The sequence below is a fragment of the Macrotis lagotis genome, chromosome 1, assembly GCF_037893015.1.
Source record: "Macrotis lagotis isolate mMagLag1 chromosome 1, bilby.v1.9.chrom.fasta, whole genome shotgun sequence".
In the NCBI taxonomy this organism is placed as follows: Eukaryota; Metazoa; Chordata; class Mammalia; order Peramelemorphia; family Peramelidae; genus Macrotis; species Macrotis lagotis.
Genome location: NC_133658.1, coordinates 358706595 through 358729718, shown reverse-complemented (window position 1 = coordinate 358729718; position 23124 = coordinate 358706595). Strand labels below are relative to the sequence as shown.

Below are 23124 nucleotides of genomic sequence, written 5' to 3'. Positions count from 1 at the left end.
ATACATTGATCCAAATTGAGTGTGATGAGAGAGAAATCATATCCTTAAGGAAGAAACATAAAGTATAAGAGATAACAAGATCAGATAAAAAGATATTTTTTTTCTAAATTAAAGGAAATAGTCCTTGGACTTTGTTCAAACTCCACAGATCTTTCTCTGGATACAGATGGTATTCTCCACTGCCTACAGCCCCAAATTGTCCCTGATTGTTGCACTGATGGAGTGAGCAAGTCCATCAAGGTTGATCATCGCCCCCATGTTGCTGTTAGGGTATACAGTGTTTTTCTGGTTCTGCTCATCTCACTCAGCATCAGTTCATGCAAATCCTTCCAGGCTTCCCTGAATCCCCATCCCTCCTGGTTTCTAATAGATCAATAGTGTTCCATGACATACATATACCACAGTTTGCTAAGCCATTCCCAAATTGAAGGACATTCACTTAATTTCCAATTCTTTGCCACCACAAAAAGGGCTGCTAGGAATATTTTTGTACAAGTGATGTTTTTTACCCTTTTTCATCATCTCTTCAGGGTATAGACCCAGTAGTGGTATTGCTGTATCAAAGGGTATGTACATTTTTGTTGCCCTTTGGGCATAGTTTTAAATTTCTCTCCAGAAAAGTTGGATGAGTTCACAGTTCCACCAAAACATTGTACATATTAACAGCAATATTATATGATGATCAGCTATGATCATGATACAGTGATGAAAGACCTAAGATGGAAAATGTCATCCATTTCTAGAAAAAGAACTATGAAGTCTGAATGTAGATCAAGACATACTATTTTCACCTTTTTAAATTTGTTTTTTGTTTTTTCTCATGGTTTCCCCTTTTTGTTCTAATTCTTCTTTCTCAGTGTAACCTTGTTGTACATGTGTAACCTATATCAGATTAATTGCTCTCCTAAAATAAGAGGAAGAAAAATGAGAGAAAGAAATCTTTACAAAAATGAATGCTGAATTACTTGTACAAAAATATTTATAGCAGCCCTGTTTGTGGTGGCAAAGAATTAGAAATCAAGTAAATTCAGGGAAGCCTGGAGGGATTTGCATGAACTGATGCTGAGCGAGATGAGCAGAACCAGAAGAACACTGTACACCCTAACAGCAACATGGGAGTGATGATCAACCTTGAAGGACTTGCTCATTCCATCAGTGCAACAATTGGGAACAATTTTGGGCTGTCTGCAAAGGAGAGTGCCAGCTGTATCCAGATAAGGAGCTGTGGAGTTTGAACAAAGTTCAAGGACTATTCCCTTTAATTTAGGAAAAAAACAGATATCTTATTGTCTGATCTTGTTACCTCTTAGACTTCTCTTCTTTAAGGATATGATTTCTCTCTCATCACACCCAATTTGGATCAAGGTACAACATAGAAACAAAGTAAAGACTGACAGATTGCTTTCCGAGGGGGGTGGGGGGAGGGAAGTAAGATTGGGGGGGGAAATTGTAAAACTCAAATAATATCTTTAATAAAAAATAAATTTAAAAAAAATGAATGTTGAGGCATGGATAGAGCACCAGCCTTGGAGTCAGGAGTACCTGAGTTCAAAAATGAATGTTGAAAAGTATCTTTACAGGGGTAGCTAGGTGACAGTGGATAGAGCACCAATCCTGGAGTCAAGAAGACCTGAGTTCAAATCCAACCTCAGACACTTAATAATTAACTAGTTGTGTGAACTTGGGCAAGTCATCTAACCCCATTGCATTGCAAAAATCAAAAAAAAAAAAAAGAAAAGTATCTTTAAATATAATTCCAAAATAAATAATAATAATTTTTTTTAAAAAGAATTGATAAAGAGGATTGTCGAGTCCGGAGGAGGGAACCCAGGCCGACATCAATATGATGCATAAGCTGGTTCATTTATTGATCACAGGATACATACTTTTATACTCTACATTTACGTAACCAATTACATAAGTGTTTTAGCAAGCATTTTTTTCACATGCATACCTTGTGTATGTCTTAGGTGATTGTTTTGAGAACCAAACAGTGTTTTGATAAACAGAGTGAATATTGTTTTGAGAACCAAACAGTGATTTGATAAACAGAGTGCAGAAGGTAATTATCTCAGAATGAGCTATCTATCTGAGCCTGGGAATACACCTCCTTAGCTCAGACATGCAGCTACTCCCTTATCTAAGCTCTGAAGTACATCTTGCTCATTAAAGCACATAACTATTTCTGTGTTAACCCTTCATAGCTCTCAGCCTGGAACACATATGACACAACAGAGGATGATTTCAGAGAATCCTGGAAAGATCTCTATAAATCAATGCAAAGTGAAATGAACAGATCCAGGAGAACAATTTATTAAATAAAAGCAACACTGTAAAGACAAACAATTTTGAAATACTTACAAATTACAAAGAACCAAGGATTAAGTATCCTACCCATCTTATGACAGAAAGGTAGTGAACTCAGGGTACAGATTGAGATACATTTTTTTTATTAAGAAACATTTATTTTCTCTCTGTTCCACCATCCCTCAGAGAGATAGACAGAGACAGAGACAAAGGGAGCAAATTTTCATAACAAATATACATAGTTCAGCAAAGCAAATTACCCACACTGGCCCCAAATGTAGATGGTTCTTTAGATTGTAAACTCTGAGATCAGAGACTGTCTTTTACCTTTCTTAGCATCCTTAGTGCTTTGAATAATATTTGGCACCGAGAAGGCACTTATTAAATGTTTATTGACTAGCTAAGCTATGACAAAGGGTTTGGGATAGGAAGACAAATGATTGAATGTAAAACCAAAACCATCAATAAAATACTGTTTTGATGTGGTTTCATTTCCTCCTCCTTATTCCTCCTGGGAGGAAAGTTTTCTTATTTCAGCCAAATTTGGATATAAAGAGATTACTTTTCCTCCTCATCCCTAGACTGCTTCTCTGAATGTATGCTAGATGGTGCTCCAGCCTCAACTAGGAGGGGGTACTGTCCCCCAGGCCCCAGGGGATTCAGATTGACCAGGCAGTCATTGACTAGGAAAGTTCCTAATCAGAAAACAAGGATAAGTCTTTTAGGTCTAAGGACAAACTGGGGCTTGTAGTGAGTAGTAGAGACTCCCTACCTTCATCTTCATCCTTAACCTTGACTTTCTTAGGGGAAAGAAAGGGAGTAACTTTCTCCTTTTATGGTGGGAGCACTATCCTAACTTCTCCCTTCTCTTTCCCCTAACAAGTGAAAAATGGTGGAGGGTTTTTTCCTTTTAAAAGTAAGGAAATCATCTTTAAGTTTGATTGGCTAAAGGTACTAATGAAGAGTCAAGCTATTGATATTACTTCCTAGCATCTGAATCCAAAAGAATCACCAGAACTTCAGGTGTAGTCTGATGTTTGACTGGTGGACTATGATGGACAGTTCCGGGGAAGTGGGGGAGCCTCTCTTAAATGAACCAAATTAGGATGAATGTCCTTAATGCTATGACTAAGTAAATCTTTTTCTAACTGCCAAATGATTTAGAAGTTTCTCATTTTGTTCCAATATTGAACATAATCTCCCAGAGCAGAACCAGCCTAGAGCACAACTCCTTGAGCTGTGAAGATAGGTCTCTTCTACCACCATGAAGGCCAGGAGAAGGTGAAGTTCCTGGATTTTTGGTCTGATGGGATTCTTATTCCCCTACTTCTAAATCATAGGATTTAAAGTTGACAAGGACCTTAGATGTCATCTACTTGAATTTACTCACTTTACAGATGAAGATATGGTTCCAGAGAAAATTCTTTTCTCCCTCCCATTCCATCCCCAAAGTTACCAGTTGGCTCCAGGCTTCTGTAGACCTGGATCAGGAGTATTGATCACATGGACAAGAAGAAGGGAAGCTATTGCAGGGCCCAGATCTAGCTCTGCTTCACCCACTTCACACCCCAACCCAGATGGACTGAGAGCTGTAAGGAAGGTCTCTCAGTCAGTGTAGCAGAATTAAGGACAGACTCCCAAGTGTCCCCTGATAGTCTAAGGACAGAGAAAGGAGAAAAGACTGTGACAGAAACAACAAAAAGCTGGACCACAGTGAAGTTGAAGTTGGGCTGTTTATTTCACCAAAAGAATGCAAAAAAAGAGAACACAAAAGAGAATGAAAATATTCCACAGTGGAATTTGAGCTGAGAAAATAGGAAGTGTTTCCCTCCTTCTCCTTGCCTCAGGAAGACACACATATGGAAGAAGCCCAAGGGCCTCAACTGGACATGGGAGCTTCTTTGCATCTGTTAAAAAGAGCCATGACTCCCAAGGATGAATTGAGTCAGACTGAGGCATGGCTCACTGCTTGTGTTGATGTGACCTGGTTATTCTTAATGCCAACCTGTTCCCAGGGGCTCTCTCTTCCCTGAAGCTGGAAGCAGACCTCCTTGTCTTCCCATTCTTCTGGCTCAACCTTGGCCCTGGCCACAAAAGTATCAAATAGGGAACGGCATATTTGTACACAAAATATCACTCTACAAGGCACTGGTATGGGAACAGCTTCGGGGTGAGCTGCTCCTTCACAGGGTCACTGTGTCTCAGGAGGTCACCCCCTGTAAGCCCTCATCAGAGAGTGGTTTCTGGTAACCCCGCCCAGCACCACTTGATAGCCTGGCTCTGTTCTCTTGTCACTCTGCTCTCCTCTTCCTGCTTTCTGTTGGTCATTGAGTTGTGTGGGCCTCTTTTCCCGGACTTTGTGGCCCCTAAGCTCCTACCCTGGGGCCCTTAGGCCAGCAGCCCCAGGCGGGTGACTTTGGCAGAAAGGAAGGAGTGGATGATGAAAACGATGGTTTTGGGACAGGAATGAAGGTCCAGTTGCTGTAGGGACCAAAGAAACCTGAATCAGAGCAAAGCTGCCATCACCTCCCTGAGGTCTTCCAGTCCTGCATCAAGGAGCCCCCCACACATACACACACCCTTACCCCTACCAGTCCCCAATAGCAGTGATGGCACAAAAGATATGGTCAATAGACAATTTCTAAGATAATACATTCTACAAGAGCAGAGATATCCCACAGAGGGAGAAAGTCAAATCTAAAAAAGCATTCAAAGGGATCTTCCCACCTTCACAGCCTCCCTAAATGGGAGAATATCCAGTTTCTACTCAAACATTTCCTATGCTAAGGAGTTCACTACTAGCCCCCAATCAGTCCTGTTGTTAAATAATTATGAGTGGTAGAAATGCACATCCCTCCCTTTCTTGGCATAAATAGAAGATTAGAATGGAGTGGAAAAGGTAGAGAGATAGGAATGGAATACTCCATCTGCCATCAGACGCATGATGTGTTGAATGACTTTTTCTTTCCTTTTTTTATTCTTTGCTACAAGGAATGGTTTCTTGGGTAAAGGAAAGAGGAAAGATATATTCAGAAATTAATGTCATATAAAAATAAAACATCTTTTTTTAAAAGTTGCAACACAGTTAATATGGAAACATATTTTGCCTGACTTCACATGGAAAATGGGTACTATATCACTTGCCTTCTCAATGGGTGGGAGAGGGACTGAAGGGAAAGAATTTGGAACTCAAAATTTTTTTAAATGTTTAAAATTTTTTTTAAAATTTTCATTTTTTTAAAGAAATTTAATTCTTCCCCATATTGAACTGAAATTTGTCTTCTTATAACTTCTATCCAATGCTACTAATTCTACCCCCTGGAGCTAAGCAAAACAAATTCTTCTTAAGAATCCAAAATCAACCCTTCTGATGTCTCTGAAGAACCTATCCTATTTCCTCTAAGTTTTTCCTCCCCTAGGAGAAACATTATTTGTTCAATGATCCTCATGATATTGTCTCAGTTACTTTCTCCTTGGAATGTGTCCCAGCTTATCAATGCCATTTCTAAAATTTGGAGCTCAGAATTGGATGTAAAACCTTGGGTCAGAGCAGAGGAGGAGCATCTCCAACTCAACATGCCTAAAAACTGAGTTTGTTGGCGCCCAGGGGAAAGCCCTGAGAACCAAACCTGCTCCTCTCTTCTCAACTACCCCAGTTGTCACTCACTGCCTTTCCAGTCACACAGACTCAAAATCGTTTCATCCTTCCTCATCACCCATAATCTAAGTTCCACCAATTTTGCCTCCTCACTACCTTTCTCCTGTATTCCTCTCTCTTTCACAGTTGCCATCTATCTCATCAACATCATCTTGCTGGGTCTGCTGGTCTTACCAATCTCCCAAATGGTCTCACTGCCTCCATTCTCGTCTTTTTTTAGGTTGTTTTTTTTTTTTTTGCAAGGCAAATGGGGTTAAGTGGCTTGGCCAAGGCCACACAGCTAGGTAATTATTAAGTGTCTGAGACCGGATTTGAACCCAGGTACTCCTGACTCCAGGACCAGTGCTTTATCCACTATGCCACCTAGCCGCCCCCTCCATTCTCTTCTAATTCATCCTTCATACAACTTACAAAGTCATCTTCCTAAAGCTTAGTTCTGACCTGAAGCATTCTAACACAACCTCTCTGTTCAAGCTAGATGTCTCCTCATAGATTCCCTGAAACCAGAAAGACTTATCCCTATTTCCCAGGTTTTTGATCATTAATATTTTGATTATTTGATCATTTGTTACCCTTGCTGCTCCCCATCTAAGACCTACTGCTTTTCAAGGTCTACATAATTCCCACCTCTTTCAGGGAGCATTGTCTGACCAAACCAGTTCATATGAGGTTCTAAGACCCTGACTTTCTGAGTCTTCCTTGCATTCTTATATAGTCTTAACTTTGCAGTTTTCTCTATATTCCTTGTTTTTCTCCTACCCTAAGAGCTTAGAGAGGGATCACATAATAATAGATTTGAAGTTGGACTGGACCTTAGAGGCCAGTAAATTCAAACCTCCCCCACTTACCAGCACCATTTTTGCAGATGAGGAAGTTAAAACAGAGAGTACAAATATATGTGTTCCTTTCCCAGGGAAGTGATATAAGCACTCTTTCCACTGTCATTTCCCTTCAGATGTATATACTTTATTTAAGTGCTTTGCCCAAGGTCACACAGTGAGTGAAGCAGCTAGATGACACACGTAAGTGAATAGAGTATTGAGCCCTGAAGTCAAGAAGACTGATTTTCCTGAGTTTAAATCTATCCTCAGAAACTTACTAGCTATGTGATCCTAGGCAAGTCATTTAACACTGTTTACCTCAGTTTCCTCATTTGTAAAATGAGCTGGAAAAGGAAATGGCAAACCTACAGATTCTTTTCCAAGAAAATCCTCAAAAAAAAATTAGGGTCACCAAAGAATTGAACAAAACTGAAACAACTAAACAACAACAACAAAAAAAGTCAGATTTTAACTCAGGTCCTCCTGAGCCTTATTTGATTTATTTCTGTTCCCAAACTCACCACACAGTAGGTGCCTCTTTGATGCTGCTAATAAGGCTGTCAATGCTTCAGGGCTCCCCTGTCAGAGTTAGAATTTTACTAGTCCTCTAAGTAGGATACAGGAACTGAAGAGGGAAAAGGGGAGCTCCAAGTAAGATGATGCAGGAACCTCTTGGGCCTTGGAGAAGTCACCTCAAGTATTCATACACCAACCCCTTTTGGTCTCAGTATCTTCACCCCTTAATCCCTTGGTCCACCAGCTCTTCAGTGTCCTCCCCCTCCCTGAAAACCCCAGGAAGAAAAGGCCACTCACAATCTCGCCCTCAGTGCCCCCAAAGTCCAGGAAAAGCAGACTGGAGCCATCATCAGACGACATCTGCAACTTCTCAAAGGGCTCCTGCAACAGGAGGGCCTTCGCCACACCGGGCTCCACTGCCCAGAGGGTGAACCCCTTGTCAATGTGCACAGAGAGGTTACAAGCCCGTCCATTCCACGTACAGGCTAAAGGGAGGAGATGAAACTTAGACAGACTCCAGAGCCCAATTCAAACACAACTCCCAAACTTGCAGCCCAGGACAAAAGCCAGGACACAGTCCTTGGGGTTCTCTATCCCAGAGGTTGCCTACCCAATGACTCACCAGAATACACAGCCCTCTCCCTGGGCACCCTCTTAGGTTCTGACCTGTAGACACCTCTTGAACAGCCTCCGCAGAATTGTGGCACCCATCTACCAGCAGGCGTGTCCAGGTCGCCAACTCCCGAGGTGACTCTACACTGAACAGGTGTGTCTCCACACCCTGATGGGTCCCCGAGCGTAATGCGAAGGATAGCTCTGAGTCATAGAGAACAGAGCCCTTAGAAGGGCCGGAATGGACCAGCCTAAGAGGGATGAAGATAAGCAACTTAATATATACTCCTTTCCCTACTATTCTGCCTGCTCTGCAGAGTCCTTCTATGTCCATTACACCTACCAAAGGATCAGAGATCCAGAGTTGGAAAAGCCCTCATAATCTAGTCAATCCCTTCATTTTACAGGTAAGGAAACTGAGGCCTAAGGAAGTAAAGAGATTTGTCCAAGGTCATACTGGAAATAGAAGGATCAAAAGCAGGACTTGAAACCAGATCTTTCTGGCTTTGAGGTAAGCTCTTTCCACTACTCCATGCTGTCTCTTTTGAGAGGCCCTTGAATAGACTCATTCAACCCTGCTTTCATCTGCTCTGTTTGCATAACCACTGCCTATGTTCCTTCTTAGATGCCCATTTGTCAGGGACTTGCTATCTCTGCTGCTCCCCGTGTTTTCTACCCCTCCTACAATCCTGGATGACCTTACTCGGGTCCCTATTCTCTGGTCTGTAGCAACAGTATCACAAACAACAAATCTTTGTGACAATGGCCAGCTCCCCATTTCCATTCTGTCCCTAAATTAAATGTCTCTCTCTGTCCCTCTGCTCTGGCTATCATCCATCCTAGGAAGGTATTCCTGTCTCTCACCTGTGGTTCATTTTTTTCAAAACTGATTAAATAACAACCCTTTCCTAGTCCCTAAAGTTGATTATGCCTGTCTCCCTCTGCCCAAAATTAACTTTATATCTCACATGTACTTATTTTGTATATGCTTATCAGTATTTTTGTTGTCTACCCCAGCAGAATCTAAGTTGCTTGAGGGCAAGAACTGGTTCATCTTTGCCTTGTATACACAGTGCCTGGCATTGTGATTGGCACGTGACTGGCATTGTCATTGACCTACTAGTGATTGACTGATTGGAGCTCCAAGCTTAGCTGGGCAGAGCAGGAGACAGGACAGGGATAGGGCCCCAGCCTGGATACATGAGGTACCTTGTGGCTATAAGCGGAGAGCTGCGGACTGGTGTGTTGAGGGCATCTCGGTTCTGCGGGAGATTGGTATAGAACAAAAGATCCTTCTCTGTCAGCACAGCCACAACAGGCTCTGTCCCCCCACCTGGGAGCTAAAGGAAAGAGGGAAGAGCAGAGGGTGACTTGGGAGTTAGGATTCAAAAGGAAAAGAACAGGGATGTTGGGGAAGGGGAGAGGAAACAGGATGAAGGATATGGGGAGCAGAAATGTCCTTTCCGAGACAGGAGGAAACAGCCCCCAGCCCCAACCCCCCCCCCCCAGCCTCATACAGACTACCTGCTCAGTCAGCCAGCCTATCTGCTTGATTTCCTTGCTCCCAGCAACACCTCCAGCACCTGTGAGTAGTGCCCGCAATTCATCAGTGACCCAGGGTACAAGGACACTGATGTTTGCCTGGATGGCAGCCAACCATGCCTGGGCACCGGCCTCATCCTTGGCCCTCAGCAAGAGAATGTCACGACCATCTGCGGAACGTAGTTCCAAATACCTATGGGACAGAGGTTTATTCAGGACAGCCAGGTCACTGATCAGCAGCCCAGGCACTTATCATCCTCTACAAGACTGAAGAAAGTTGAACATTATCACATGGCCGAACACACTCCATGACCCCCACAAACACATGGACAACATGCAGAATAAACTATGACAAACCAGTCACACATATAGACTATCTCTCATATACCTGAGATCATATATATCAACTATGTGTGGCACACTTTGGGAACCACACCTACCTTCACAGGTGTACAGACATAATAGCTCATTTTTATAAATATAGATTGGCCTATCTAGCCCAATCCCTTCATTTTGCAATTTACATTTTACATTTCATTTACATAAATTTGATCTCATTTTATCTTCACAAGGGGAGGGAGGTATAATTAACCCTATTTTACAGAGGAGAAACTAAGACAAATTGAAATTAAATAATTTACTCAAGGTCACATAGCTAGTAAGTGTCTAGGATTGAATTTGAACTCAGGTCTTCCTGACTCCAGGCCCAGAGTTTTATCCATAGTACCACCTAGCTGCCCCTTGTCTCTAACATGCTCTAGTACCTATGTGGGCTGGCACAGGTTTCTCTAAAATTGCCTGTGTCTCCCTAGAAGAATTCAAAGAAGCCTCCTCTTTCCTTCCCACAGCCAAAAGACCATCCTGGGGACAGACCCCTTCACATAAGGAGGACTGAACCCTCACTTCACAGTCCTGGATCCTGCTTGTTTTCTAGTCTGTGAAATTAGGCTGGACCTGGCTCTGGGTAGGGCAGAGTAGAGAATGAGCAAAGACTGTGCTTCTAATGGGACTAGGAGTCTCTGGGTTCAGACAGGAAAGATCACATGCACAATATGTCAATTCTTGAAGAAGCCCATGAATCCTGACACAGGCTTGTTTAGACAGACTAAAGTCAAATGGGCAATGGTACTGCAAAAGATGAGCCCCACAGGTGCCAATCAGAGGGTTATGATTTCTTTCTGGGCCACTGGAGGACCCTGGCTAAGGTTAAAGTCTTCTCTCTTATCCTCAGAACCCTCTTTCTTATGAAGACACTTCATCCTAAGGCTATAGAGAAGATTCAGACACCAGACAGAAAAGCTCTTAGATCTCCACAGAGACCACAAAGTCACTGCCACTGTCCCAGAGTTCTTGGGCTGTATGCCCCCCCAACAAGGAAATCTATTTCTTGGCTCTGGAATTTACTCTAGCAGTCCCCAGATTTGGAATGTGCTCCCTCTTCATCACCATATTTTCTTCAAGAACAGCTAATAATATCCAGTCTTCTACAGAAACCCTTTCCCAAACTCTCTAGTACATTCCCTTATTTATTTCCAGTTTATCCTGTATATACCTTGTTTTTATGTAGTTGTTTACATGTTGTCTGCTCCATTAGATTGTGAGCTTCTCAAGGGCAGAATCAGTTTTTTGTCTTTCTTTCTGTTTTTTTTTAAGGTTTTTCAAGGCAATGGGGTTAAGTGGCTTGCCTAAGGCCACATGGCTAGGTAATTATTAAGTGTCTCAGACCGGATTTGAACCCAGGTACTCCTGACTCCAGGGCCAGTGCTTTATCCACTGCACCACCTAACCACCCCTTGTCTTTCTTAACACAATGCCAAACACAATGTTTATTGACCTACTGATTTACTGACATCCTTCTAGGCTAACACAGCAGCTTAGGACCAAGGCCTAGAGTCACAGAACATAGGGGCTAGAAGGAATTTAAAGATGATCTAACTAGGAAATTGAAGCCTGAGAGGGAACTAAACTTGTTCAAGTTCACATCACTAGTTATTTGATAGAGTTTAGACTGGAATCCATATCAAAGTATTTTCTGCTGCATTGGGCTAAAATTTCTCAGGACCAGGGAAATGTCAGATCTTCTGGTCCCATCACCCTTTGAACCTCCCTAGCCATCTAATAATCCTGAAGTCCAGACCCAGTGATGGTTCTTTTCTCTAACTTCAGTCCCCAGTGTAATCCATACTGTCATCGATGTCAGCCTCAGGTTCTGTGCTCCAAGTCTCCTGGAGCCTCTCTTTACCTGCACTCAGCATCCACTCCCCACCACAACCATCCAATCTTTCCTGGGGCCCATCCTCACCTACACTCAGCATTCACACCCCATTGGAGCCCACCCTTTCCTGAGCTCAGGGTTTGATTCCATCATGGGGTCAATCCTCACCTGCGCTCAGCATCAGGGGGGATACACCTTCTCGAGACATATGCCATCTTCAAGGAAACGTTTTTCCCCTCCTTGAGGTCCCGGGGACAGAGGGTCGGGGAAGAGGCAGCCGGTGACTCCCAGCTTACAGTAGCCCCTGACGAAGAGTTCTTGAAATATGGCGAGATCTCCTTCATGTACTTGACTGTCCGGGGAGATGGTGACAAGGAGTCCCATTCAGCCAGTGCACCAAAATAGAGCTTCCCCTTCTCTGGGGACTCAGTTTCTGGAGCACCAAGTTTTACTACAGCAGAATCACTCTCAGCTTGACCCAGCCCAGCCTCAAGCACCACCCATGGGCGTAAAAACTCTACTGGGATGCAATCTTACACAAAGAGCCAGGGACAGAGCTCTGGGCTGGAGGCCAGGAGACCTGAGTTCTATTCCTAACTCTAATGCTTACTAGCTGTGTGACCTCAGACAAGTCACTTCCCTTTTCTGGAACTACTTGTTCTATGTAAAATGAAGGGGTTTGGGTCAAAGATCTTAAAGGGTCACACACTCACAGACACACAGACATAGACAGATATAGAAACATATGCATTCTTACACACATCTGCAAACACTCAGAGAGATGCAGACTCCCTCCCCCATCGTTCCTTCCCTTTATCTGACAGTTAAGACCCAGACCAGGGTTTCTTTTTAAGGCAAAAAGTTATGCTTTAAGAGAAAGAAATGTACTGGTTTTAAGGAGAAAATGTTAACTCCTCAACAGGAGGAAGGAGGAACCCAAAGCTATAGGTGAGCAAACAAATGGTAATCCCAGTTAGACTCTAATGTTGTTGCTCTTTCTATATAACCTTGGGTAAATTATGCTGGACTTCAGTTTTTCCATCTGTAAAATGAAGCAACTGGACATTTTACAATTAAAGAAATCTCTAGATGAGAAATGAGGACAAACAATAATGTTGTCCTGAAGAAGTGGTGCTTCACAACATTTGGACCCTCTCTGTTGGGCTTACAGACCTCCCGGTTCATCCCTGTGGTTGGTGTATAAACATCTTAATAGATCAGACTTCTGGTCACTCATAGGAGAAAGTATCTGGTAGGACCAATGAACAGGAAGGGAAGGTTCCAAAGAGAAGCTATGAGCCCCATTTGCCTATTCTCTGGATATCATCAACAATGGGAAACCCAAAGCCATGGAAAGCTTATGTATATAAATCTGCTAATGGCAAGAAATAGGCCTAAATCTTATCGACATTTTCTCAAAATACTTAGTTCATATTATGCCCTTAGGAGGTACCCCAACGTTATTATGTTGACTGGGTAAAATTAAAGGAGTAAAGGAAAATAGAAAGCAACCACCCTGAGACAAATCATCCCTTCTCAATAGGAATCCTCTGTGGCCCACACAGCCTTGATAGTATAGGACAAGCAGAACATGCTATAAATGGCTTTCAACCAGCCCAGAGCTGGGGTCTTGGGTTACACACACATAGACCCCATGGACACATGCTCCTGGGTCTGAATGCCTAGCTATAAAAAGACTTGGCTCTGAGCATCCCTCCCCTCTCTCATTTCTGCCTGAGTCATCATTCTTGGCAGTGTGTGAGACCCATGGGCAGCTGATGGGTCCACCCTCAGGAGGGGCTGTAGTTGAGATCTCTGTTGCCACAGCCAAGATGGTGAGATTCCTTGGGAGTGTCCTCACTTAAAGATTCAAGATTCATGGTAGTAAGAGTTTGAAAACATGATGTTAAGAGTTAGTGAACGTGGCTGATGGATAACCCTATCGCTACTTTGACCCTACTGCCAAGCAATACCATTCCTGGTCACTCCCAACAAATGCTTCCTCAGGAACTCAGTAATCTTTGAGGTGAATAGATAAGGTTTCTCCTTTGGTTCACATATGGTACAGCCCAGTGGGCATTGAGACAATCCAATCCTAAATCATCCCATAAAATCGTCATGAGCCCTCACCCAATAAAAAAAACTAACCTCAGAGCCTGTGAAATTCAAATTAAAGAATTTCTGCCTTAGGGGCAGACTTAGAGCCCTAACCAACCTTAGGATGCTAACCCTAGGCTCAACGAAAACACTTACCCTCCCAAAGAGTTCTTGCATGCTCTCAGAGTGAGCCCATAACTCTAGACTTTCTTACCCTCCTGCCAGTCTCAACATCCTTCTGTCTCTGGGGGCACAAGTTTCCAAATCAGGGAGCTGCCATCCTAATCCAAGAGTAATGAGTACCAAATGCCAGAAGGTATAAAGTACCTTACAAACCTGCCCATCTGAGAACCACTTTCATCAAAAGCCTCCCTTACTTTGGTCTATATCAATCTCTCTAATTTTCTTACCTCCTCTAGCACAGCCTACAGCAAATACTGAATGCACACCTCTCCCTGCCTTATGGCTGTATTGTGAGTCTCAGCTACCCATGTAAGACAGAGCCAAGCTAGGGACCATCTCTTGCACTTTGCTTATCTCTCAGGCAGGATCAAAATTGACAGGTTGTGGGTCCAAAGTTGGAATATCTTGAGTTTTGGCCTGGACCCAGCTCTGCCTCTTTATTTCATTTGCTGCTGTCTTCCAACCTGGACTGAGTTTGAGGTCAAGTGTGGAATGAATGCTTTCTGGAGGCTCAGGTCATCACCAGAAGTGTGGACCTCTGCAAATTCACTGTGAGAGTTAAGAGAAGTAGGTACAAAGTCTGTGTCTTTTACTCTCCCACATCTCTGACTCCACAGAATGCCCACAGGTCACACTATGTTAAGTACTAGACAGTTTAAACTTCATAGCAAGTGTCCCCTCCTCCCCTAAGTGACTGAATTAGGGTACTGGCAGAGAGAACCCAAATTTTCTAAAAAAAACTCCAACAATACAAATGAAGAATGTAAAGAATTCAAGACTAGGCAGAACCAGACCAGGCAAGGGTTAGGAGGTACCCTAGGGCAAGGGGGTAGAACAGTTTACAACAGAGGCACCTAGTAATAAGGAAGGTTTGAAGGCAGCCAAATTGGAAAGGTAGGAAAACACCCCCTTTTCTATTTTCCCTATGGTGCCAAGTCATGCTTTCTTGGAAGGGACTTTGCAGCTCTTGGCTCACACTTGCATAACCCAGGCTCAATTCATCTAAGAGGGGACCAAAATGGGGGATTTGCAGTAACAGAATCCTAGAATGTCAAAGCCAAGGGGGACCTTGAAAAGCATCTAATCCAATCACTTTGTTTTCAGATGAGGAAACAGGTTTGGAGAGGTTAAGTGATTTTTTCCAAAGTCTCAAGGGGCAAGAAAATAGCACAGATCCATGCTTGGTGATGTTAGATGCCCAAAGGGTCATAGAAACATCAGTCACAGTGCTCAAAAGGGCTCTGTCTTGCCTAGACTGATTTCAAACCCCATTCACAGGACAAAAGTTCCAATAAGGAATGGGGGGGGGTAGAGTTGGGAGAAAAAAATCTCTATCATTTTTAGGTATGGGGCTTTAGGTATGTTTAGTCTGAGTTAGCATTCAGTGTACTTTTGCACTTGCTGAGAAATACTTTAGATTTCAGGTCAGTGAAGCATCCTGAGGCTCAAGGCTGCTTCTGATGAAAGACTGCTTGAGAGGGGAGAAGATCACTTCCCAAAAGTGTGAACTCCTATAGAGCCAGAGTCCAGAGCCCAGGCTCTATCCACAATGCAACAACCATAACTTAAGACATGCTTTTCCTAGATCTTAGCCTTGCCACTCTTCTCCCAAATGTTCTGTGGGTGTTCAACTAACTACTACCTAAAGGTTAGTGGGACCACAGTGGGGGTGTCTCAGGGCACAGAACATTTACAGCTAATTTACAGCTAAGGAATGTTGGCAGCAATCCAACATGTTGGCTTTAAAACCACCAGCCATGGCCTCATTCACCTAGGCATTTCCTGAATTTGCCATATTTTGGGAACTGACCTCGTACTTCCCTGGTACTCGAAATGGAATGGTATCTTCCTCAAAGTCTGCTACCCTCCACACCCCCAGGGCTCTCTGGACAAAAGCTCTTTCTTTTCTCTTTGGACCCAAGACTGGGTGGTTACCATCCAATTAGGCAGTCACTCGCTGTTCCTTTCATATAGCAGGTCCAGCAGCAGAGTTAACTAAACAAAGGGAACTAGTTTAAGCAGAGGAGACCATGAACTTTGAAACTCCTTCACAGTGGCATGGCCTGACACTACAGTGTAGTAGTGTGGAGATACACACACACACACACACACACACACACACACACAAACACACAAACACACAAACACACCCTCTCACTGTTCATGGGATGTCACATTCACACCACAGACCCATCATCTTGTTGGCCTAAGGATATTAGATTCAGAGATTTATGCATACACTGCAGTCTGAGCATTCCACACCCTCCTAGGCCTGAATAGAGTGCCAAACTGCCCACTCCTCCCATCTGCCCTTGTCTTTTGAGAACAGGCATTGGAAAATTCTGGGAGTCAAAGCTGGGGGCCACAGGACAGGGTGACTCACCTGGCAACCTGCCCTGATGGAAGAGATCAGCAAGAGCCTAGGGAGAGCAGGGAGTATGAGATAGGCGAGGTGGGAGAGTGGGCCTGAAGCCTGTGGTACTGGATCCAAGGTGCACCCTCTCTCCCCATATTAAGCAAGAGTTTCAACATCATGGAACAAGGATGACTAGCCCAAAGCAAGACCAGAGTCAACAGGCTACCAGGCAGTACCCTTTCTTCCCCATATTTCCCCTGGCCCCTTACCCTAGCAGGTCCATCCTAGCTTGCTTTCAATCTAGTACATTCTATGGGAAGGAACCCAAGGAGAGAGGAGCCAAAAGAAACTCATAGGAAGGATTTTCTAAGATTGTTCAGATTAGAAGCTTCCAGATTTGAAACAGAAAGGCCAAGTTATGTCCAAAATTTCAGGTCCAGTCCCAACCAGCCATTTTTTCTATCTGTCAGGGATTTTCAAAGTCTTTTTCTATCTTGGGATTTCTGTTATCATCATCATACCTGAACCCTAAGGATACTTGATCTTCTACCTGTCCAATAAAAAGATAGTACTACTTTCCTTAGGGCTGTAGTTTCTCTAAGGAAAGCCAAGAGAACTGCAATTGGCCTTAGATTAAACCTTAACTCGTTTGGCCAACTGATGGAAAACTAGTTTTCTAAAGTCAGAGGCAACAGAAGTAGGAAGCTGTAGGCTTCCAATGGGGATATTGTCTCAGTTGTCAGCCTTGGGTACTGTTGAACAAACCTGTTCTTAGCTCTACCTGCCCATAAATGACAGGTAAGTACTAGGAGAGAGGAGAGAGAGGTATGTTGAAGCCATACAACATTACTCAGCTCTTACAGAGGTGGGAAGACTAGTGGGCCTAGCTGCCTGCTCCTCCCAGAGGCACTATTTACACTTCACACTGATTCCTAGGATTAAAGAAGCCCTGCTAAGCAATTCCAATCCCCTAAGACTTAGAATAACAGAATGTCCCAGTGGAAGGGTCTTAGGGACCACTGAATTCAATCTCTTTATTTTACAGATAGGGAAAGTGAGGTTCATAGAGAAGAAAGGACTTGTCCAACATCATAGAGAAAGTTGGTTGCAAAGCTGAGATCATAACCCAATCAGGGTCTCCAATCTCTGTTCTAAAAACAAATGGAAAGTAAACATTTAAATATGAAAAATATGTGGTTTTTCAAGAACAAATGCAACCAATTCAAAACTTGAGATTCTAGGATAACTTTTCCAGGTCCTGGATGAGGAGAGAGTAAGGAATATCTAGGAGTGAGCAATAGGTCCCTCTTCTATATAACCTCCCTTTACCAACCCTGTCCTCCCACTGCTTACCCTCTAGAACCACTTCCTTGCCAGTTTTCTTGAGCACCTGCACCGCCTCATCATGAGTGGCTGTAGACAAGTCTCCACCATTCACTGACAGGATGGCATCACCCACAAACAGAGCCTCTGTCTGATCAGCTGCCAGTCCCTTAAAGATTTTGGAGATGAGAATGGGCATCTTGTTTTCTCGACCACCTGAAGATACATACACACATACATGTATATATGTAGGAATACACTGGAGATAAGGAAACAGGTACCAGTCAGGTAATTGGAATGGCAGGCATTAAATAAATACTTCCTAGTAGTATATTAGGAAAAGCACAGGAGAAGGCAGAAGGATCTTAAAATGGAACCAGAGACCATTACAACTGGATGAGACCTCAGAGTCCAAGGTCCTTTACAGAGAGGGAAGTCCAAGGTCTCACAATTAATGATAGAGCTGGAACTAGATCCCAAGTCTCCTAACTCCCCGATCTAATACACGTTGTTTTAATAGCTTCTTTCCTATTTTAAGGATCAACAGGTTGTAGCCTAGAAAGAAAAAGGAATTTATCACAACTTGAGAGAATACATTTCAAAGAATTATTTAGTGGAAAGGGTGTGTGTGGTTTGAGGCGGTGGAGAGTAGCCTTAGTTTTTGGACCATGAGTATCAGTAGAAGGAATCCCTCCCAACAGATGCCAGAGCTGAAGGGAGAGCTCCAAGTTCATGAGCTATTCTCCAAAGCAAAGAGAAGGGAAATAAGTAGTGAGCACAGCATTAGTTGAGGCTATTGTGATCCTTCAACATCCAAATTTCCAAACCAGGTTCAGGAGGAAAGGCTTTCCATGAGGCAAACAGAAGAACTCAACCCCAACATTCAAGAGAGAAGTATAGATTTGGGGTCCTTTCCATTAGAAAGTGCAGGGCTCTGCTCTCAGTTAAGATTTAGTGCCAATTCTGTGGAGGAGGAAGGAGGCCTAAAGGCCTTCCTAGAAAGCTCAAGTGAGCTGGAAAAGATTGTCTCTATGTGGTCTGATCATGATTTTCAAGGGCCTGATCCGCTTCTACAGAAGTCACCCTCCCTCCAATTCTTCACCTACACTGGGGACCCCAACAGTCAAGCAGGGAGTCCTAGGCAATGCCCCAGGGCACCCTCACTCCTCTGTTCTCCTAGGCTTTCCCATCCTTGGCTCCTTCACCTTCAGCCCAGCTTGGCTGCCCTCCCCATATCCTGCCACCTCTGTTCTTCAACCTCGTCCCCCAGTACACAAAGGTACAGGAAGTACAGGAGTATTATGGGGTTCTTACAATGACTTGTGGACTCTTGGTCCTAGTCTCTTTGACATTAATTTCTTATGTCATCTTCCTCTTTTCATTCTCTATTGCTGCATCTGATACTCTTATGATGGCTAGGAGAACATTCTATCTTGCCATTTACATATCACTTTGGAAAGGGGATGCTGCCCCCCCCCAACAGTACTCTCACTCTATCTTCTAATGACTCTTACTGCTGAGGCCTGGAAATATTTTCTCTATTCTCTGCCACAAAACCCATCTGTGACCTGAGATGTCCTTGTATGACACTGGGACCCAGGACAAGGGCCTTCAGACCTTTTGGAATTGTTTCCCCTGTCTAGACCCATGAGCAGTCCCATAGCTCTGGTGGGAGAAAGAAGTCAGGGGAAAGAGAACCTAGAGAAAAGAGAAGTAGGAGAAAGACAAAAAGACAAGAAAGTGGGGATAATATGGGAGGGAGGAGATTAGAGGAGATGAAGTGGGCAGTAATAGAATAAAATTCCCCCCTCCTTATAATGTCCTGAGAAGTCGGCCCAGAGGCCAGACTTTACCTTTATAGAAAGCTGAAGGACAAGACAGGGAGATGGCAGCAGAGCTGATTTTCCAGCTGGGAGCCCTGGTTCCAATCCTACCTCTGATACTTTCTGAAAGTCATTTAACTTCGCAGAGGTTGCTATAAATGCAAAATAGTCCCTATTTCCAGAGTGGCTTTAAGATTCCAGTGAGAGTCTATATGTAAAGGCTTTGTAAGCTTTGAAGACTCACAAAAACTAATATAAGCCGAGCATCACTATGACACAAAGGTGGGGGGGGGGGGGTCAAGGAGGGATTATGTACGGGGGATCAGGCTCAGAGAACCAGCACAGCAGAGGGCACTTCTAGACAGGGCCGACAGGCTGGGCAGGAGAGTTGAGCTCATGGGGGACAGGTAGTGGCTCTGGGGGTGGGGTTCCACGGAGCTCCCAGAAACTCGGACTAGGAAGCCCCGGAGTGACCATCAGAACCAGGCTCCTAGCAGCTGTCCTCGGGAGGGCCCTGCCCCCCGGCCCGGCCTGCCGGCCCCGCGGTCCCCTGAAGTTTGGAGAGGGAGGGAACTGGACACGAACTTGCGGTCAAGGGCCTGAGCCGCTTCCAGAGCCGGCCCCTCCCGCCAGTGCCGCGCCCGCCCCGGGGGCCCCGGCGGTCCGGAGGGGGTCCTGGGCAACGCCCCAGGGCGCCCTCGCCGCAGGGGTCCTGGCCTCCCCGCGCCCCCCGCCCGCGCCCCCGGGGCCGCTACCTTTGATGCTGATGCCCAGCCCGCCCGCCTCCTGCTTCACCACGCGCACCGTCCGCTTCTGGGCCGGCGGCGGCGCTGGGGGCGCCCCGGGGGCTGCGGGCGCCCCGGGATCCGCGCCGTTGAGCCGGGGCAAGGACGCGGGCGCGGGCTCCGAGGCCGGCCCCGGGCCCGGCTCCGGCTGGTCGCCGGCCGGCGCGGCGCTCACCGCCACCACGTCGGCCGCCAGGCTGACCAGGACCCGCAGCCAGGGCCCGGGCCCCGCGCCGCTCGGGGCGCGCAGCTCCAGCAGCCCGCTCTTCGGGGAGCGCCTGCCCGCCGCCATCTTCGGAGCCCGGGAGCCGGAGAGCAGGCAGCGGCCAGCGGGCCCGCTCCGGCCCCCGCCCCGCCCCGCCCCGCCCCGCGGCTCCCCGCCCCCCGCCCCGCTCTCTCCCCGGGACCGATCCCGGGCGCAGACCCCGGGCCTGGACGGGGCGGGTTCTCCCGGCTGCGTGGCGGCGCTGGAGGAAACGCTCGGATGCCCCCGGGGAAGAAGGACACTGCCCGAAGGAGAGCCCACCCGGGGACGGCCTCCCCCCGCCTGCTGCTGGCCCTACACAGCAAGAGACTGAGGGCACAGAGGGAGACGATCTTGACCAAGGTCAAGGAGTTAAGGACAGAACAGGAGGGCGGACGCCAACGACTATCCCGTCTCAAGTCTTGCTGTCTCCCTATGACCTCTAGGATAAAATAGAAATTCCCCTAAAACTCCTCAAGCCCTTCTCTACCTGACTCCAATTTAGCTTTTTTAGATGGATTATTCCATTCTCTCACCTCCAAAATGCAGCCTTTTCAGTCAAACTGACCTACTTGCTACGCCTTAGGGAATCTATCAAGGTTGCTTCCAACTTCACTCTCCCTTCTCCCAGGCTTTACCCCATGCCCAGAATTCTCTGTTCTCTTTTTTTTTAATTTCAAATTCAGGCTCTTTCCATCTTGACCTTCATCAGTCCCATATAGACCGGGCCCTCTGGAGGAAGGTTGGTGGCCTAGATTTTTGACTGACATCGTGAGAGAGTTGGATTCAGCAAAAGAAGGTTGAACCCAAGAGTTAGCAGGTCTGAGAGCCCTTAGACTTGTCAAACTCAGAAATAAGAGGTGCTAATCCAGACATGAGGACTCCCTCAGGGATACATATTGACTAGTTTTTAAATATAAGATATCAAAAAAATAAAATATATCTATATTTTATTGCATTTTAAAGTTTCTATAAAATTTCCCCATTTACATTTTAATCTAGTTCTGGCCACTAAGGAATGTGTTGTCTGCCTCCAAGTGTTTGACATCTCTGCCCTGGACAATAGGGCTTCAAAGAAAGATAGAATCATAGATTTTGAATTGGAAGTTATCTTAAAGAGGTCATCTAATCCAGTTCCTTCATTTTATCAATAAGAAAACTGAGACACACAAATTAAGTGACTTATCCAAGGTTATGAAAGTTGCAGGTGAGATGGATATAACAGGATCACTGAGCAGATGGGCTTTGCTCTCAGGACTGGGTGGGGGTGATCTGATTAAGTCATTGGTCAAAGTTTTATGTGGCATCAACAGGCTTGACAATCCTTATTGGGAGAAAGGGTGGCTGGTCCATTGTTTTAACTGGAGGTCTCCCTGGCATCTTCTATTATTATCACTTCCCACCTAGTCCTTTGAGATGTTAGACTTTCCTTCCTGCCATCAAGGGCAATAGTTTTCCCAGTCAAAGGTTAAACCATCTCTTGCTGGAAAGATTTCAAGACAGGAGCATCATCCTTTCCACCCAGAGCTTCTGCCCTTGTTACAATCTCTTTTCTATACTAATATCCTGTATATGGGCAGATAGCCCCAGGAAATTTAGAATCAAAGATGTTCAACTAACTTTCATTTCAAATAATATCCAGTAGATATCTTATATTCAATATGTCCAAAACAAAACTCCCTCTAAACCTTACCTTCCCCCTATCTTCCCTATACTATAGAGGGCAGTATCAGTTACCTAGTCCCTCAAGTTCACAACCTAACTGCACTACTTACTATGTCTCCCTCCCTCTTCCCATATCCATGCTATTGCCAAGGTCCCTCGAGTTCACTTTGCCACATCTCTTGAGTTAGTCCCCTTTTCTCTACTGTCTCCACTTTAGCGCAGGCCCTCATCATCTCATGTCTGGCCTATTACAATAGCTTTCTGGTGGATCTGCCTGCCTCAAGACTTTCAATCCATCCTCTATTCACTAAAGTGATTTTCCTAAAATGAAGGAAAGACCATCCTATCTCCCTACTCAATAAACTCTACCAGCTCCCTATTCCCTGAAGGATCACAGGGAAAATAATGTGTTTGACATTCAAAGTCCTTTATCACCTAGGTCCCTCCTAATTTTCCAGTCTTAAACCTTAATTCCTGTCTTGTACTCTTTGGTCCAGAGACACTAGTCTCCTAATTGTTCCACAAACAAGGCCCTATATCTCTGATTCGTCCCCCATGCCTGAAATGTTCTCCCTCCTTCACTCTTCTACTTACTTTCCTGATTTCTTTTAAGTCCTGATTAAAATTCCATACTCTACAGGAAGCCTTCATTCTGTTCATTATGTCCTATTTATATATGTATATACCATATATATTTGTTTAGAGGCTGATTCCGCCATTAGATTGTGAATTCCCTGAGAGCCAGGACTGTCTTTTGCCTCTTTTTGAATCCCCAGCATTTCATCCACAGAGTATCTGAGACATAGTAGACATGAACTTGTTTATTGAATGAGTAAATGAAGAGCTAGAAAGATCTTCAGAGATATGATTTAGTCCAATCTCCCTTGTTTAATATGAGGAAACTGAGGCTCAAAGATATTGGGACCTGCCCAAAATCTGCCAGTCAACAAGCACTTTTTGGAGTATTTATATGTTAA

At 44.7% G+C, this 23124-nt stretch overlaps 1 protein-coding gene across 2 annotated transcripts; it reads right to left on the bottom strand.

Annotated features, from left to right (window-relative positions):
* Nucleotides 1–4026: 4026 nt before the first annotated feature.
* SNTA1 (syntrophin alpha 1) lies at nucleotides 4027–20552 on the bottom strand. Of its 2 annotated transcripts, none has more exons than XM_074212167.1 (8): nucleotides 20209–20552; nucleotides 17661–17846; nucleotides 11840–12023; nucleotides 9439–9649; nucleotides 9124–9254; nucleotides 7969–8165; nucleotides 7600–7787; nucleotides 4027–4788 (listed from the first exon to the last, which is right to left on the bottom strand). In XM_074212167.1, exons 1-8 carry the CDS (start codon nucleotides 20528–20530, stop codon nucleotides 4696–4698), a joined length of 1512 nt encoding a protein of 503 aa, XP_074068268.1. In that variant the 5' UTR covers nucleotides 20531–20552; the 3' UTR covers nucleotides 4027–4695. The 2 variants fall into 2 exon arrangements, with proteins under 2 accessions (XP_074068268.1, XP_074068269.1); XM_074212168.1 differs by having other exon boundaries at nucleotides 7608–7787.
* Between the last annotated feature and the right edge of the window lie 2572 nt (nucleotides 20553–23124).

What these genes read in the sequence shown, in the direction of transcription:
- SNTA1 (XM_074212168.1), bottom strand. Translation starts at nt 20,530, where the DNA reads ATGGCGGCGGGCAGGCGCTCCCCGAAGAGCGGGCTGCTGGAGCTGCGC. An exon ending in CAAGGAAGTGGTTCTAGAGG is followed by an intron (nt 12,024 to 17,660) that starts GTAAGCAGTGGG and finishes CTCCCCGGACAG; the next exon opens with TCAAGTACATGAAGGAGATC. An exon ending in TGTTCAAGAGGTGTCTACAG is followed by an intron (nt 7,788 to 7,968) that starts GTCAGAACCTAA and finishes TCCTCCCTTTAG; the next exon opens with CCTGTACGTGGAATGGACGG.